Source organism: Benincasa hispida, chromosome 5 (assembly GCF_027475165.1).
Source record: "Benincasa hispida cultivar pf3 chromosome 5, pf3_genome.v1.1, whole genome shotgun sequence".
NCBI classification, from domain to species: domain Eukaryota; kingdom Viridiplantae; phylum Streptophyta; class Magnoliopsida; order Cucurbitales; family Cucurbitaceae; genus Benincasa; species Benincasa hispida.
In genome coordinates, this window is record NC_143482.1 from 24,568,329 (window position 1) to 24,585,214 (window position 16,886).

The following is a 16,886-nucleotide window of genomic DNA, read 5'->3' on the forward strand; positions in this document are numbered from 1 at the left end:
CTTTGGGTAAACTTGTCGAAATGTGCTCCAAGTCAAAATTCGTACGACGTTTGGTTCAAAAGATAAATGAACCCTACAGAGGAGTTTTGTACCTATGTGGACGAACTTTGACACAAAAGGTATAGAAAGATTCCGCAAAGGACAAACTTTGGGTTTCTACGTGTTGAAATGTGCTATCAGTCTAAATTTGGATGAAATATTGTTTAAAAGTTATTTATGAACCATGGATAGAAGTTTTGTACTTGTACGGATGAAGTTTGGACCAAAAGGTTCTTAAAGAGTCCAAAAATAACAATCTTTAAGTTTCTACTTGTCGAAATGTGCTCCAAGTCAAATTTGGATTAATGTTTTGTTCAAAAGGTACTTATGAACCCTGGGGAGGAGTTCTATACCTGTGTGGATGAACTTTGACACAAAAGGGCAAGAAAGAGCCCACAAAGGACAAACTTTGCTATCAGTCTTTTTATGTTTGGTTCAAAAGGAAAGAATGTATATTTTCTTAAAAAAAAATGATTGTTTAAGCTGCTTATAATAGTTTTTTAAATATGTGATTTTCTTATCAGTTCTAAAACACAAAAACATAAATATTACTACCCCAATTCTTATCTCTCTTATATACAATTACTATCATTACTAGAGTTTGTCGAGTCATGTGATTGCCGTGTTGCATTCACATATTAGTAATTTATCCTATCTTAGACAATTGTTCATGAGTCATTGAATATCATATAGGGAACAAAATTGTTTTAACAAAACAACGAAATTTCAAAATAAACTATTTTTTTTTTTTTGTATTTTTAGCGATGTTTATTTTTGATATTTTTCTTTTTTTGATTTATGATTATTCCATACCTATAAAATATTAATGACATTTTTTATCATTATGATTTAAATAAAATAAAACTAAAAACAAAGATATAATAAAAAATTAGAAACAAACAATTACCAAACATGGTTTTTAGATTTTAGAAAACAGAAAACAAAAATTACAAATGTGTATGGTTTTTGTTTTTTTTAAAACGGATTTAAAAAAAATATATACAAAACTAAGAAACGAAATGACCAAACGGGCCTCTAACAATGGAAAAGATTTATATTCGATGAGTCAAAATTCACAGAGCTTGCAATGCACAAGAACTTTGCCTCGTGCCCTTTGCTCCTTTGAATATTAAGTAAGAACAATACGTAATACATCAACAATCAAGGCTGACTATTATTGGTTTATGCCAATTTTTAGTCAGCCTCACCAGTAGATAATGCCATACTGTACTTGTATTTGAGGTAAGCTTTGATGAAGTGCTCCAGTTCGCCATCCATTACAGAGACAATGTCTGATGTCTCATATCCTGTCCTAACATCTTTCACTAGCTTGTATGGATGAAACACATAGTTCCTTATTTGCTGCCCCCACTCGGCCTTTACGGCATCTCCTCGTATTTGCTTGATTTCGGATGCACGTTGCTCCTCGGCTATGACTAACAGCTTGGCTTTCAACCGGCTTAATGCCTTGATCTTGTTCGCCAGCTGTGATCTCTCCTCTGCATTATAGTTGAGAAGAAGAAGAAATGACATTAATTCAGAGATTATTCATAACTTGCTGTAAAGAAATATTATTCGATTCTATCAAAACTTGTCACCAAGCCAGGTTGAATTACTAAAATCATGGAACATGGAAAGTCTGAAAGGTTTGCTGTCAAATGAAAACATATTTGGTTCACTTGGTATGAATGGTTTCAGGTTGACTACATCAATCCTAAGCAGAAGACTTCAAACATGGAGGTTTAAAGGACAACACTATGCCAAACATTTCCAGAAACTATTTGGCTTAAATTTTTTCTCGAAGAAAAGCGATGTTTGGATTGACTTGTGAGAAAAGTGTTTTTCAAAAAATTCATTTTTATTTAAACACTTTTGATAAAAATGGATTAAAATACACTTGAAAAACTATTTTGAATGATTGTCAAACATTCCAATTTCTTCCAAAATGATTTACTTTTTAAATTAAACACTTGAAAATATATTCCAAACACATCCTTAATATGATAACATTACATGTCAATCAATTGATTTGATCATAAAAGTGAAATGATTCTGCTTTAAGTGAGGATCACTTTGAACAATTTAGATAAAAGTTAGGGACGCTGTTCTATTATTAACTCTTACTGACAGAACAGACATCAAGCTTATGGTGGTTACAAGTACTTCTAAATTAGAATATGAAACCTGTGCAGCGAACTGTGACGCCTGTAGGGATATGAGTGATGCGTACAGCCGTTTCGACCTTGTTAACATTTTGACCTCCTTTTCCCCCGGCCCTTGAAAAGCTTATTTCCAGGTCCTCTTCTGGCAGTTCAACATCCATGGACTCATCGGGGAGGAGAGGCATGACTTCTACACCAGAAAAGCTTGTCTGCATAGAGCTTATATTAAAACATGTAGGCTCAATCTTCAAACAATCTATCTTGAGGAAACATGAGCAAGTGGACTTAGTTTCACATCATTCATTACAAGTCAATAAATCATTCTGGATTGTAATTTTCAGTTCAAGAAAATTTTAAAACTTTGTCATTACGTAACTTTACTTGTCTACCTTTTCTTTAATCTCCAAGCACTGGCAATGTCAGTTAGGGTTAAAATTACCTGTCGAAGTCCTTTAGAGTTAAAAGGAGACTGACGTACTATCCTGTGCGTTCCTTTCTCCCCAGATATATATCCATAAGCGTAACGGCCTTCAATTTCAATTGTAGCTGATTTTATTCCAGCTTCCTCTCCAGCAGATTTTTCAACTACTCTTGTTTTATATCTTTGTTTCTCTCCCCATCTCACATACATCCTCAGGAGCATGTCAGCCCAATCCTGCACTGGATATTGTAAAAATTTAATATGGGAGAAGCAATAAATTTCGTGAAGTTGGAGCTCAAAATTCCACAGTTGACCATAATTCCTACAAGCAGTTTAGAAAACAAAACCAAAAAAATACTTTGAAAACAGTTTCCAAGATAAGCCCTCAACTATTTACCTGCGCATCAGTACCCCCAGCTCCAGCCGAGATAGAGATGACAGCACCTTCTTTGTCATACGGACCAGAAAGAAGTTGAGATAATTCAAATTGATCCAATGCCTTGTTTAGGTCTTTAATGATACTAGTAGCCTCTTCAAGAAGCCCAGCATCTACAGAGTCCATCTCTTCAGTCAGTTTAACGATTGTTTCTGCTTCTTCAACCTGAATCATCATTTTACACAACCCACATGAGGAGATGATTTCATTCACTTTTCAAAAGCTTGGTTAGGCTATTGCCTCAAATGTTAAGGCTTAGTTTGGTTGCAGTCAAAGGAAGTTTTAGTCTAATTTTCTTAAAATGAATTATTTCCAAGTGATTTTATCAGCACTCTAAATAAAGAGTACTTTTCAAAGTAAGGGTCCATCTTTTCATTGGATCGCAAAAAATAAAAAGAGAAAAAACAATCTGCACATAGTAATAGAAAGAATGTTAGCGGTTTGAAACCAAATATTGCAATTTCAACTAATATACAGAGTCCTTGCCATGATAAACTTGTGTAAACTGTGTTCTGCATATTCATTTATATCTTTTAACCAGCTATCAAACCCAGAAACCCATGCAACTCTTTCACGTTCTTGGGTCGCAGTCATTGGATCATGGCTGGGATGTTCTCACCATCCACCTCCACACCCTGACTTGAAACCCAATGACCTAGATACTCTGTACAATTCTTGACAAACTGGCACTTTTTCTTATTGGCACACAAGCAATGCTCTCTTAACAAACTTAACATAAGTACAAGTGTAGGATATGAGAATCCATGTCGGGGCTATATATCAGACTATCATCAAAAGATATAAATGACTATGCACAAATCTACACTTCTCAAGTGGGGTTGTATACAGAATGCCCAAGCTTGGAATTAAATTCATCAAAACTTCTCATCAAAAAAGACGAAAATGAAGCAACGTAAATAAGGTCGAAAAACTTCGTTCATGAGGGCCTGAAATGTTGTCAGTGCATTCGTGAGGTCAAACGGCATGCCCAGGAATTCTTAAGGTCCCTCGTGTCAAAAATGTTGTTTTCTCAATATCTTCATTTTTTAACCTTATTGGCACCTGGACCACAGATTGATCTTCGAAAAGACCTTCGCACCGTTCAACTCATCCAACAATTCGTCTATCATAGGAACCGAAAACTTATCTACTACCATTGCACAATCAACTGAATGATAATCCACACAAAATCTCCAGCTACCATCTTTCTTCTTCACAAGTATAACCGAACAAGAAAACAGGCTAATGCTAGGACGAATGATTCCAGCTGATTGTCATTGATTAACCGTTCGATCTCGTTCTTTTGCGCATGTGGATACTATCGAAAAACAGCTTGTAACCCTAGGGGTATTTTAGTAATTGTATGTACCCTAAGGCTTCCCACTAGTCTCTTTATTTGGCCTATTCTCGTGACTTTGTATATCAGAATTAATAATAAAATCAGTCTCTATCGTGGTTTTTTCTCCCTGATCTAGGTTTTCCACGTAAATCTTGTGTTCCTTTCTTCCTCTTTTTTCAACATGGTGTCAGAGTATGGCGACGAAACCCTAGCCATCATTGATGAAAATAGACTAGATTCTCATCAGCAACCTCCATTGGAACTAGTCGAGAAGCCGATATCACCAAAGCCATTCGGGAAGCCATGGAACAATACCTCCAAGCCGCGCTGCCGAAAATCATCCAATCCGTTTCAGACCCTAACCCTAATCAGCCCAGTTCCAGTCGTCCATCCCCAGCCGACCAGATCCCAATCACAGCCGAACCGAAAATCGCCCAGCCACGCGACCCCGACGATTTCCAGCCACTCAACCACTCCCAAGCGCCGCGGATGTTCCAGCCGCTCGACCACTCCCAACTGCCACGTTTCCAACCGCACGACCCCAACTACACCTCTTCATCGGTCGACCCAACCGGTCGCGACTTCCCATCTGCTTCCAAACAGCTGTTGTGGTCGAGCAGAACCAACAGCCGGTGCGACTTCTCATCAGCAGTCTGCTCCGATGGCGCTGACGGTCGGATCTGCACATCAGCTTTGTCGGAGGTCTACAGGTGATCTCCTACGGCGTTTTGCCCATCTACAGCAGCAGTTTGCAAATTTTGGAGGTTCTTGGGACACTCTCAACCAGATTTCTCGACCAACATACTAGTATACTCTGAAAACCCAGTAAATTATTTCCCTATTTTACCCACTACAAATATCCTGTCTAGATCCATGGGAAATTCTGTAGGGTTTATTACTGGAGAGAAATTGAATGGCCAGAACTACTTTTCCTGGTCTCAATCCATCAGAATGGCCTTGGAAGGACGTCATAAGTTTGGATACTTGACTGGAGTACCTAAGCCCGTTCCAGGAGACCCTCAGGAGCGAATCTAGAATGGAGAAGACTTACTGTTGAGATTTGTTTTGATTAACAATATGGAACCCCAGATTGGCAGACCGTTACTCTATGCTACAACTGCCAAAGATATTTGGGATGCTATTCAACAACTTTATTCAAAGAGGCAGAATGCATCCTGACTCTATACGTTACGGAAACAGACACATGAATGTAAGCAAGGCACTATGGACGTAACGTCCTATTTTAATAAAATGACTCTATTGTGGCAGGAGATGGATCTTTGTAAGGAGACAATCTGGAAATGTACTCATGACTCTATTGAAGAAGCAGATTATGTCTATGACTTCCTGGCCGGATTAAATTTGAAGTTTGATGCCGTTTGGAGTTGGATTCTGGGGCAACGCCCTACTCCCTCTCTCATGAAAGTTTGTTCAGAAATATGCCTGGAGGAAGATAGATCAACTGCAATGAATAACCCAGTCATTACCTCTACTAATGCTACGACTTTTGTCACTAAGTCCTCCAGTACTAACAGTGATAAAAGGCCCACTCCTGTCTGTGAGCATTGTAAAAAGTCGTGGCATACAAAGAACCAGTGTTGGAAGCTACATGGGCGGCCCCCAAATAGTAAACATCGCCAGTCACATGACAAATCAACCTCTGGACGTGCCTTTGTGAGTGACTCGGTAAATGAGAATCCTCAGCAACAACCCTCAGCAGATAGTACGACCAGCCTAAGTACGGTTGGAGTCAGTGCCATCGCCCAGTCAGGTAATATCCAGTCTTTTAGTCTTATTAATATTAACGGAAAAAAACCTTGGATTGTTGACTCAGGGGGCGACAGATCATCTTACTGGTACCTCTGATCAGTTGCTCTCATATTGTCCAAGTGTCAATAACGAACGAATTAGGATTGCAGATGGGTCGTTCGCACTTGTTGCAGGGAAAGGGCATTTATCTCCGTTTGAGGGTTTGGTTTTGCAGGATATTTTGCATGTTCCTAAAATTTCATATAATTTGTTATCCATCAATAAGATTACAAGAGATCTGAATTGTCAGGCAGTATTTTCACCCGACTCTGTTTTATTTTAGGATCTGAGCTCGGGGACGATGATTGGCACTGCCCGACACGATAGGGGACTCTACTTCCTGACTAATGATGCTTCCTCTAGGAATGATTATAGGACTAGCCTTGTCTCTTTAAATTTTTCTATTTATGAGAATGATTTTCTGTTATGGCATTACCCATCCAAACTTTCAATACATGAAATTCTTATTTCCGCATTTATTTCGCAATATTAATATATCTTCTTTAAATTTTGATGTGTGTATTCGTGCCAAACAGAGTCGTGTCTCCTTTCATTCCCAGCCCTATAAACCATCCAAACCCTTCACCTTAGTCCAGTGATGTTTGGGGTCCCTCACCAATCACAACCTCCATAGAGAAACACTGGTTTGTCACGTTTATGGATGACCACACTCGGCTTACTTGGGTATTTCTTCTCACTTATAAGTCTGAAGTGTTATCTGTATTTCAGCAACTCTATGCCACTGTTGAAACCCAGTTTAGTGCCAGGATTGGTATTTTGAGAAGTGATAATGGGCGGGAATTCTTTAACACTTCCTTCCAGGAGTTCCTTGCATCCAAACGGATTGTCCACCAGAGTTCGTGTGCCTACACTCCCCAACAAAACGGGATAGTCGAAAGGAAAAATCGTCATTTGGTGGAAGTGGCCAGGTCCTTGATGCTATCCACATCACTCTCGTCTTACCTATCGGGTGTTGCCATCCTTACTGCTGCTCACTTAATCAACCAAATGCCTTCCCGGGTCCTCAACTTTCAAAACCCATTAGACTGTTTGAAGTGTTATCTGTATTCCAGCAACTCTATGCCACTGTTGAAACCCAGTTTAGTGCCAGGATTGGTATTTTGAGAAGTGATAATGGGCGGGAATTCTTTAACACTTCCTTCTAGGAGTTCCTTGCATCCAAACGGATTGTCCACCAGAGTTCGTGTGTCTACACTCCCCAACAAAACGGGATAGTCGAAAGGAAAAATCATCATTTGGTGGAAGTGGCCAGGTCCTTGATGCTATCCACATCACTCCCGTCTTACCTATCGGATGATGTCATCCTTACTGCTGCTCACTTAATCAACCAAATGCCTTCCCGGGTCCTCAACTTTCAAAACCCATTAGACTGTTTGAAAGAGTCCCCACTACTCGTTTAGTCTCCAATGTACCACTTCGAGTTTTTAGCTGTGTTGCTTTTGTTCACTCCCATGGTCCAAACAGCACGAAATTTACCCCTCGTGCTAAAAAATGCGTCTTTGTTGGGTATCCACTTCATCAGTGTGGGTATAAATGTTACCACCCATCCACTCGCAAATATTTTGTTTCCATGGATATCACCTTCCTTGAGGATCAACCCTTCTTCCCTGTAAGCCATCTTCAGGGGGAGACATCTAGTGAAGAGACTAACTGGTCCACTTATACATTCCCTTGGAGTCATCTCCCATTCCCGAACATGTCGGTCCTATCCTCCCTACCAATTAAGTCCCATGGATAACATACTATAGGAAGGATCTCAGGAAGGAAGCAGTGTCACCTGTTGCACCTCCGGTTCCGATCCATGAGTCAAACCCGACATTAGATATGTGTATTCCTGAAATCAATGAGATTGATACTTGTATTGAGGCTAACGAATGCAGAGAGGAAAAAGGAGGAAAAGGTGCTGACAGCACCACTATAGCAGATGGGAAGACGACGATAAATAATGATTCGGACACAACTCTTGAAAATGTGAGTGATACTAGAAATAATGGTGAAAAGGTGATTTCTGAAGATGAAACCCAGGCAGAAGAGACTAGCGATCACAGTAGAAATTCTGACAGACTGAAGGAGCATGATGCTTCTCTTGATTTTCCAATAGCCTTGAAAAAAGGTATTCGATCATGTACAAGGTACCCTATGCATAGTTACATGACTTACAATAACCTGTCATCTGAATTTTGGGCTTTTACCACCAGTTTAAATACAGGAGTGATACTGAGTAACATACAGGAAGCAATGGGAACTGACGTTTGGAAAGCCGCTGTTATGGAGGAGATGAGGGTTCTTGAGAAAAATGGAACATGAGACTAGGTGATCCTACCCAAAGGGCACAAGACAGTTGGATGCAAATGAGTTTTCACTATAAAGTTTCAAACGGGACTGTTGATCGGTACAAGGTCAGGTTAGTTGCAAAAGGGTTTACTCAAACCTTTGGGGTAGATTATTCGGAGACATTCTCTCCCATGGCTAAACTCAATACTATCCGAGTATTACTATCAGTTGCAGTTAATAGAGATTGGCCTCTGCATCAACTAGATGTAAAGAATGTCTTTCTCAATGGAGAACTTGAGGAGGAAGTTTACATGAATCCTCCCCCGAATTTGAAGATCAGTTCAAACAGTGACTCTACCGACTGAGGAAGTCGCTATATGGGTTGAAACAGTCTCCTGTCAAAGGACAAGGGTATACCCAAGGGCACTCAGATCACACACTATTTACAAAGAAGTCAACTTCAGGAAAGGTTGTTCTCATCATGTATGTTGACGATATTGTGCTCTCCGGTGATGATGATGATGAAATTGTGAAACTCAAAGCAAAGATGGCCAAAGTATTTGAAATTAAAGACCAGGAAGTTAAAATACTTTCTCGAAATGGAAGTAGCCTGGTCAAGGGACAAAATCTCAGTGTCCCAACGGAAATACATGATTGATCTTCTAACGGAAACAAGAATGACTGGGTGCAAACCTACTGACACCCCAGTTGAATATAATTCAAAGCTCAGCAATACCAGCAACAGTGTCCCAGTCAATAAAGAAATGTATCAGCAGTTAGTTGAGAAATTGATATACTTATCTCATACGAGACCCGATATTTCATATGTAGTGAGTGTTGTCAGTCAGTTTATGCAGGCTCTTTGTGAGGAACACATGACAACAGTTGAACACATCCTACGATATCTGAAAGGTACACCAGGTAAGGGGTTAATGTTCAAGAAGTCTGATAAACGTTGCATTGAAGCCTACACTGATTCTGATTGGGCAGGGTTTGTTATTGATAGAAAATCAACATTTGGATATTGCACATTTGTTTGGGGTAATCTAGTGACCTGGAGGAGCAAGAAACAGGGAGTTGTGACCAGAAGTAGTGCGAAAGCTGAATATCCCATGAGTTTAGGGATATGTGAAGAAATTTGGTTGATAAAAGTGTTGTCAAATCTTCATCAAGACAATGAGCTCCCAATGAAACTGCTTTGTGACAATAAGGCAACAATAAGTATTGCTAAGAATCCTGTTCAGCATGACAGAACAAAACACGTTGAGATCGACTGGCACTTCATCAAGGAAAGACTTGACAACGGAAGTATATGCATTTCTTATGTTCCCTCAAATCAGCAAATTGCAGATGTGCTCACAAAAGGGTTACTGAGACAAAGCTTTGATTTCGGTGTATTTTAGTAATTGTATGTACCCTAGGGCTTCCCACTAGTCTATTTATTTGGCCTATTCTCATGTACTTTGTGTATCAGAATTAATAATAAAAATCAGTCTCTATCGTGGTTTTTTCTCCCTGATCTAGGGTTTTCCACGTAAATCTTGGGTTCCTTTCTTCCTTTTTTTCAACATATACCAATATGGGTGAACCTTGGTAGGATCACTCCCCTCTTTCAACTGGATTTGGTGACATCTGACTGCGAGGGCCTTCAGGCATGTTAAACACATCCTCATGTTCTTCAATCAATTTCTCTACTATTGGCCGATGCTCCTCCGATGTCCTTTTTGAAGCATTACTTGCCTGTCTTCTTTCGGAATGCCCAATGCCCAAAAGTCAACAAGGAATCCTTGATCTTCGGGTTGCCAAGTTTTTGTCAACATTTTTAACAAGACTTCCATTTGTGCCAATGTCGGATCACCCTTCAAGATTAACTTCGCGTCACCATCATATACATCATGCATAGATTCTTCCAATTAATACTCATTGTTAGGCTTCCGGAGCCATTGCATGCCCAAAATGGTCTAAATTTCTGCAAGGACACTAGGTCCACCTTTGTGATATTGATATTGAAATTACGATAATACAAGCCAACCGGCCGATTCGAGAGTGTCGAACCTCTCCCAAGTTCACTCTATCCAGTTAGTACAATAAAATATTCCATAACTCAAACACCACACAAAACACAAAATATATGTTAGACAACACAAGCAACTAGCCCAAAACATAACAAAAGATAATAAATGCCCATTACTGACTAGGCCCAACATCAACAGGCTGCTTGTTCCTTCTAACACAAGTTTTCATGATAGGAGGCCTAACAATACCCTGGTGCGAATTCAACCTTGAACCATTGCATGTAGAAGGATCAATTACAAGAAGATTCAAGAGGCATTTACATTACATCTTCAAATACTAGCAAATTCACAAGAACCGACAAATAATTTTGAGACCAAAGTTTTATATAATGTTAGTTCAATGAATCAAGAAGAGAATGATATGAAGATGACACGGTGGTAAAAAAAAGTTTGCAAATTTTGTGAAGAAAATGCGTGTGCACTACATGGGGAAATGTGATGTCAAACCTTGTCAAACGTGCACATCTACTTTTCTGCTTTCTAGAGGAGAGATTTAAGGCAATTTGAATACTTTCTACATTTCTAGTTCTGCATTTTGACTTATAATTTAGTATGCAATTAAGTTTCAAGTTTCTAGGTGTTATTTTCTACAATGTGCAATAGTGTAATACCAAAAGTCTGATTTTAAATAAAAGTGATCTCTCTCAAATGAGGAGAGGAAAGCTTTATTTATAGAGGGGAAAACAGAATACAGCTTTTGTTTTTACAACTGAATTATAATAACATAATATAGTTTCTATTTTTACAACTGAAAACTAACAATAAAAACTTACAAACTGAAGTTCTGTTATTTACACCATATTCCATCCCCTTAAAATTCAGACTCGTCCTCGAGGTTTATCAAGAAGCTAACAAGAAATCATCAGGAGCAAAGTAGGGTTTCAAATCTGCTACATTGAAAACTGGATTGATGTGAAGGTCAATCGGTAGCTCAATGTGATAAGCATTCGAACCATATCTTTATAGGACTTTAAAATGCCCATTTGTCTATCTTTCAGCTTGTTGTAAGTTCCAGCTGGGAACCTTGTCTTACGTAGGTGGATCATTACAAGGTCTCCTTTAAAATTGACTTCTCTTCGTGACTTGTCTTTAGTTTCTTTGTAAGACTGTGTGGTCTTCTTTAAATGGTCATGAACTTCTCGGTGCAATTCTTCTATTCTTTCAATCATACTTTCAGCTTCAAACTAATATCCACAAAAGAAGGTAAATGGGCAAGATCAAATGTGAGTCTAAGAGGTTGAGTATATACTACTTCGAATGGGCATCTTCCCATTGATCTATTCTTCATGTTATTGAAAACAAACTCCACTTGAGCAAGGGACAAATCCCATTGCTTTGGTCGTGAACCACTTAAACATTGTATGAGATTTCCCAAAGTTCTATTGGTTACTTCAGTCTGGCCATCAGTTTGTGGATGTCAAGTGGTGCTGAATTTCAAACCATTGTCAAACTTCTTCCATAAAGTACGCCACAAATGACTTAAGAATTTCACGTCTCTATCTGAAACGATTGATTTTGGTATTCCATGAAGTTGAACTACCTATCTGAAGAATAAGTTAGCAATATAGATTGCATCACTCGTTTTTTTGCATACTAGAAAATGGGTCATTTTGCTGAAACGATCCACAACCACCATGACTACATCATATCCTCTTTGTGTTTTGGGTAGACCAAGAATAAAGTCAACATATAGGTCTTCCCAAATGGTTGTGGGGATTGGTAATGGAGTATATAATCTGGCATTTGTAGAATTTCCTTTGGCTTTTTGACAAATAGCATATCTTTTGACAAAATTATTAACATCCTTTCGAAGTTGTGGCGAATAGAATCGTTTGGATACTAATTCAAATGTTTTGTCTTAGCCAAAGTGCCCTACTAAACCTCCAGAGTGAGCTTCTTTTAGGAGGGCTTCTCGAAGAGAAGTGTGAAGGGATACATAGTCGTTCTCCTTTGAATAGGAAGCCATTCATAATATGGAAGTCTTCAACATTCAAATAGTGAGCACATTTGTACCAAATGTCTGCAAAATCATTGTCATCCTTGAATAGTTCGGGAAGGTGGGAGAAAGTCGTTACTTCCATGGCTAAAGTAGTAAGAATTAGGCCTTTTCGACTTAGGGCATCAGCCACTTTATTTTCTTTGCCCAATTGGTGTTTAATGACTAAGTCAAACCTTTGTATGAAAGAATTCCACCTTGCATGCAAACGGCTTATGTTCTTCTGAGATTGTAAGTATTTTAATGAGAAATAATCTATTAATACAAACTCCTTGGAAAGTAGATAATGTTCCCACTATCTAAGGGCTCTAACAAGAGCATACAACTCCTGCTCATAGGTAGTCCAAGTTTTTCTTGAGTTTCTAAGCTTTTCGCTGAAGTATTCAATTGGGTGTCCTTGTTGAGACAAAACACCACCAATTCCTACACAAGCATCCATTGCTACTTCAAATGGGGCTGAAAAATCTGGTAATTTCAAAACAGGGCTTGTGCTTAACTTCTTCTTAATACAATCAAAGCTGGACTGTTGTTTTTTTACCCCATATGAAGCTGCCTTTCTTCAAACAATTAGTAATCGATGCTGCAATGGAGCTGAAGTTTTTAATAAACTTCCTGTAAAATGATGCTAAGCCAAGGAAGGCTTGGATATCTTTTATTGTTGATGGAGTTGTCCATTGAGTAATGATAGGAAACTGATCTTTTAAAAAGTATTTATTGATTAAGTGAGTTGACTTTCGCACAACATAACAACTAAACGATGAACTTGCTCTTTATTAAACGATGAGTGTCAATCAACAACTAAACGATCGCTTACAAACACTAAATGATCGTTTACATTCACAACACAATCGCTTACAAACTCTACACGATCGCTCACCAACACTACACAATTGCTTACTAACGCTATACGATTGCTTACAGACACTACGCGATCGCTCACCAACACTACATGATTGCTGAAGCTCTTCTACACGATCGCCTAGTAGATGAAGTAGGCAATGAGTGACACTCTGTGACTGATTCTACACGATAAACTTTCCCGAACTCCCACCCTCGAGAGCTCACTTCCCTTACTCTATTCAACCTTCAATGCCTTCTCTTTCGGTTTCTTTTTTCTTTTAAACCCCAACTTCTCCTAACAGAATTGAAAGTAGTTTAGATGTGGTCCCCAACCTCCTTAACTGACTCAACCACCGATTTTCCCTTATTTCCTCTATTCTTCTTCTTTGATATTGCAGGATAATTGGAGGCCTATCATTACCTCCCCCTCCACCTTTACCTTGTCCTCAAGGTAAAATTCCAGAAATTGAGTCTGGAAATCATCCAATACCTCCCAAGTCGCCTCATGCTCTGGCAGTCCTTTCCATTTCACCAAAACTTCACGTCCCCGATGTGACAACCCAGGTCAAGAGCTCAATACAGCCTCTGGTTCAGGTAGCCAAGTATGATTTTCATTGGCTAAAGGATCTACAGATGACTTTCCTTCTAGCTGTCCAACCACCTTTTTTAGTTGTGACACATGAAAAACTCGATGGATCGACATTGTTGATGGAAGCTCCAACTTGTAAGCTACTAATCCCACCCTGTCAATCACCTGATATGGCCCATAATACTTGGGAGATAATTTCACACACCGTTTTTTCCGAACTGAAATTTGGTGATAGGGACGCAACTTCAGCCATACCCAATCCCCAACTTGAAATTCTATATCCCGTCGTTTCCTATCCACAAACTTCTTCATTTTCTCTTGAGCCACCCTCAAATGCTCCTTAAGTACTCGCAGTGCAGCATCCCTATCCTGCATTTGTTGGTCCAAAGTCGCATTCCCAGTGAAATCATCTCCACAGTAAATCAACACTAGAGGTTGACATCCATATACAATCTGAAAAGGGGAAAAGCCAGTGGAGGCATTATACGTAGTATTATACCAGTATTCCGTCCAATGCAACCAGTTAATCCATTCTTTAGGATGCTCCCCACAGAAGCACCTCAAGTACATTTCCACGCTGCGGTTTACCACTTCTGTCTAACCATCCGACTGAGGATGATATGTTGTCCTGCGATGGAGCAAGTACTCGACAGCCAGAACAACTCCTGCCAGAAGTGACTCACAAACACCTTGTCTCGGTCCGAGACAATTGACTTCAGCACCCCGTGCAACTTTACTATTTCTCTACAGAATACAATTGCTACCACATCAACATTCAGAGGATGTTTTAAAGGCAAGAAAATGAGCATACTTGCTCAATCTATCGACTACCACTAAAATCACATCATACCCCTTGGCCTTAGGTAATCCTTCAATGAAATCCATCGATATGTCAGCCCATACAACATCAAGAATAGGGAGCGGCATTAATAACCCTGCTGGGGACAAGACTATCAATTTATTCTTCTGGCAAACCACACACTCTTCCACATACTTCTTAACAGCTCTCTTCATTCCTTACCAATACAACTCCCCAGATATTCTCTTGTATGTCCTCAGGAATCACGAGTGGCCACCAAGCACAGAGTCATGATATGTATGCAAGATTGTAGGCATCAAAGACGAGGTAGTGGAAAGTACTAACCTCCCTTTCTACTTCAGCACGCCTTGATGGAGAGAAAAACCTTGTACTCTATCCTCCTTCCTCAGTACTCGGCCTTTAATTCATTGTAACCGATCATCTTGCTCTACTTCCTTCTGAATTACAGCCATATCAATCAAAGTAAGGGCCGATAACTGGGCCAAATAAGTCTCCATATCCACTCTGGATGATGCATTCACGGCCCCATTCACCAATCCTGGATGATAGACTACTTCAAAATCATAACCAAGCAATTTAGCTACCCATTTCTAATGTTGCGGTTGTATCATCCTCTGTTCAAGTAAAAACTTCAATGCCTTCTGATCCGTTTTGATGACAAATCGTCTTCCTAACAAATAAAGTCGCCATCTCTGCACGGCCATGACCGTCTAACAACTCCCTCTCACATACCGGCTTCGCACGGTCTCTCAATGATAGAGTATGGCTGTAAAAAGCTATCGGCTGTCTCTACTGCACTAGCACCGCGCCTATGCAAGGGTATGCTGAAATCTGGTAACGCCAACATGAGTAGTGTCATCATAGCAGTTTTGAGCTTCTCAAAAGCATACTGAGCATCCTCTGTCTACTGAAAAGTCCCTCCTTTCAAAATCTGTGTCAAAGCAGCCGCTATACTGCCATAGTTTTGTACGAACCTCCGGTAACAGCCAGACAATCCCAAGAACCCCCGCACCTCCTTCATTGTCTTAGGCACCGGCCAATCCAACACTGCCTGCACCTTCTCTGGATCGACCTCCACCCTTTGCTTTGAAATGATATGCCCCAAATATTCCACTCTGTCTCTTGCAAACTGACACTTCTTATTAGCATAAAGTTCATGTTCCCTTAATACTGATAATATCACTTCTAGATGCTGCAAATGCTCTTTTAGATTTCCACTATACACAAGTATATCATCAAAGAATACTAACACAAAATGGCGTAAGTAAGGCCTGAATATATTATTCATCCGTGTCTGAAATGTGAAAGGTGCATTAGTTAAACCGAAAGGCATTACTAGAAATTCATAATGCCCTTCATGTGTCCAGAAGGTAGTCTTCTTAACATCCCACGGATTCATCCTTATTTGATGATAGCCTAACTTCAAATCCTTTAGTGAGAGCAACTCTATTTAATTCGTCGAAAAGTTCTTCCACCACAGGAATTGGAAATTTGTCGGAATGGTGGCAGTGTTAAGAGCACGGTAATCCACACAAAATATCCACACTCCGTCCTTCTTTCTAACCAGTAGAATGGGACTGGAGTAGGGACTGGTGCTTGGTCTAATGATGCCCGAATCCAACATTTCTTCGACCAATTTCTCCATCTCAGCCTTCTGATGATACGCATATTTGTATGGACGAACATTTATTAGACTAGTTCCTTCATTCAAGTGGATGTGATGCTCTATACTCCGACGGGGGACAATTCCTCCGACCATTCAAATATGTTCTGAAACTTGTTTAGCAGGATCGATAGAGATTCTGGTATTGGGTCGGCTTCCTCGCTTCCCCCTTACTCTACCACAAACTCACCTCTACTTATCATTCTACATTCAACCAAGAATCCCTGATCTTCAGCCTCCTAGGTTTTCAACATACATTTCAGACTGATTCTTGCTTTCGTCAGACTTGGATCCCCTGCAAAGTAATCTTTCGACCCTTATGAGCAAATGCCATAGTGAGATTCCACCAATCGACAGGTTTTTCCCAAAGAATGTAACCACTGCATCCCCAAAATCACGTCA

At 39.6% G+C, this 16,886-nt stretch overlaps 1 protein-coding gene across 1 annotated transcript in view; it reads right to left on the reverse strand.

The window, feature by feature from the left end:
- Positions 1-1,073: 1,073 nt before the first annotated feature.
- Positions 1,074-16,886, reverse strand: part of LOC150035991 (peptide chain release factor PrfB1, chloroplastic-like) — a 50,065-nt gene continuing 34,252 nt past the window's right edge. Inside the window, exons 2-5 of the mRNA XM_090314151.1 lie at positions 3,020-3,223; positions 2,641-2,856; positions 2,224-2,410; positions 1,074-1,538 (exon numbers count right to left, since the gene is read on the reverse strand). Of these exons, the coding sequence (XP_090170277.1) occupies positions 1,234-1,538; positions 2,224-2,410; positions 2,641-2,856; positions 3,020-3,223 (912 nt within the window). The 3' untranslated portion in view covers positions 1,074-1,233. The remainder of the gene's footprint in view (positions 1,539-2,223; positions 2,411-2,640; positions 2,857-3,019; positions 3,224-16,886) is intronic.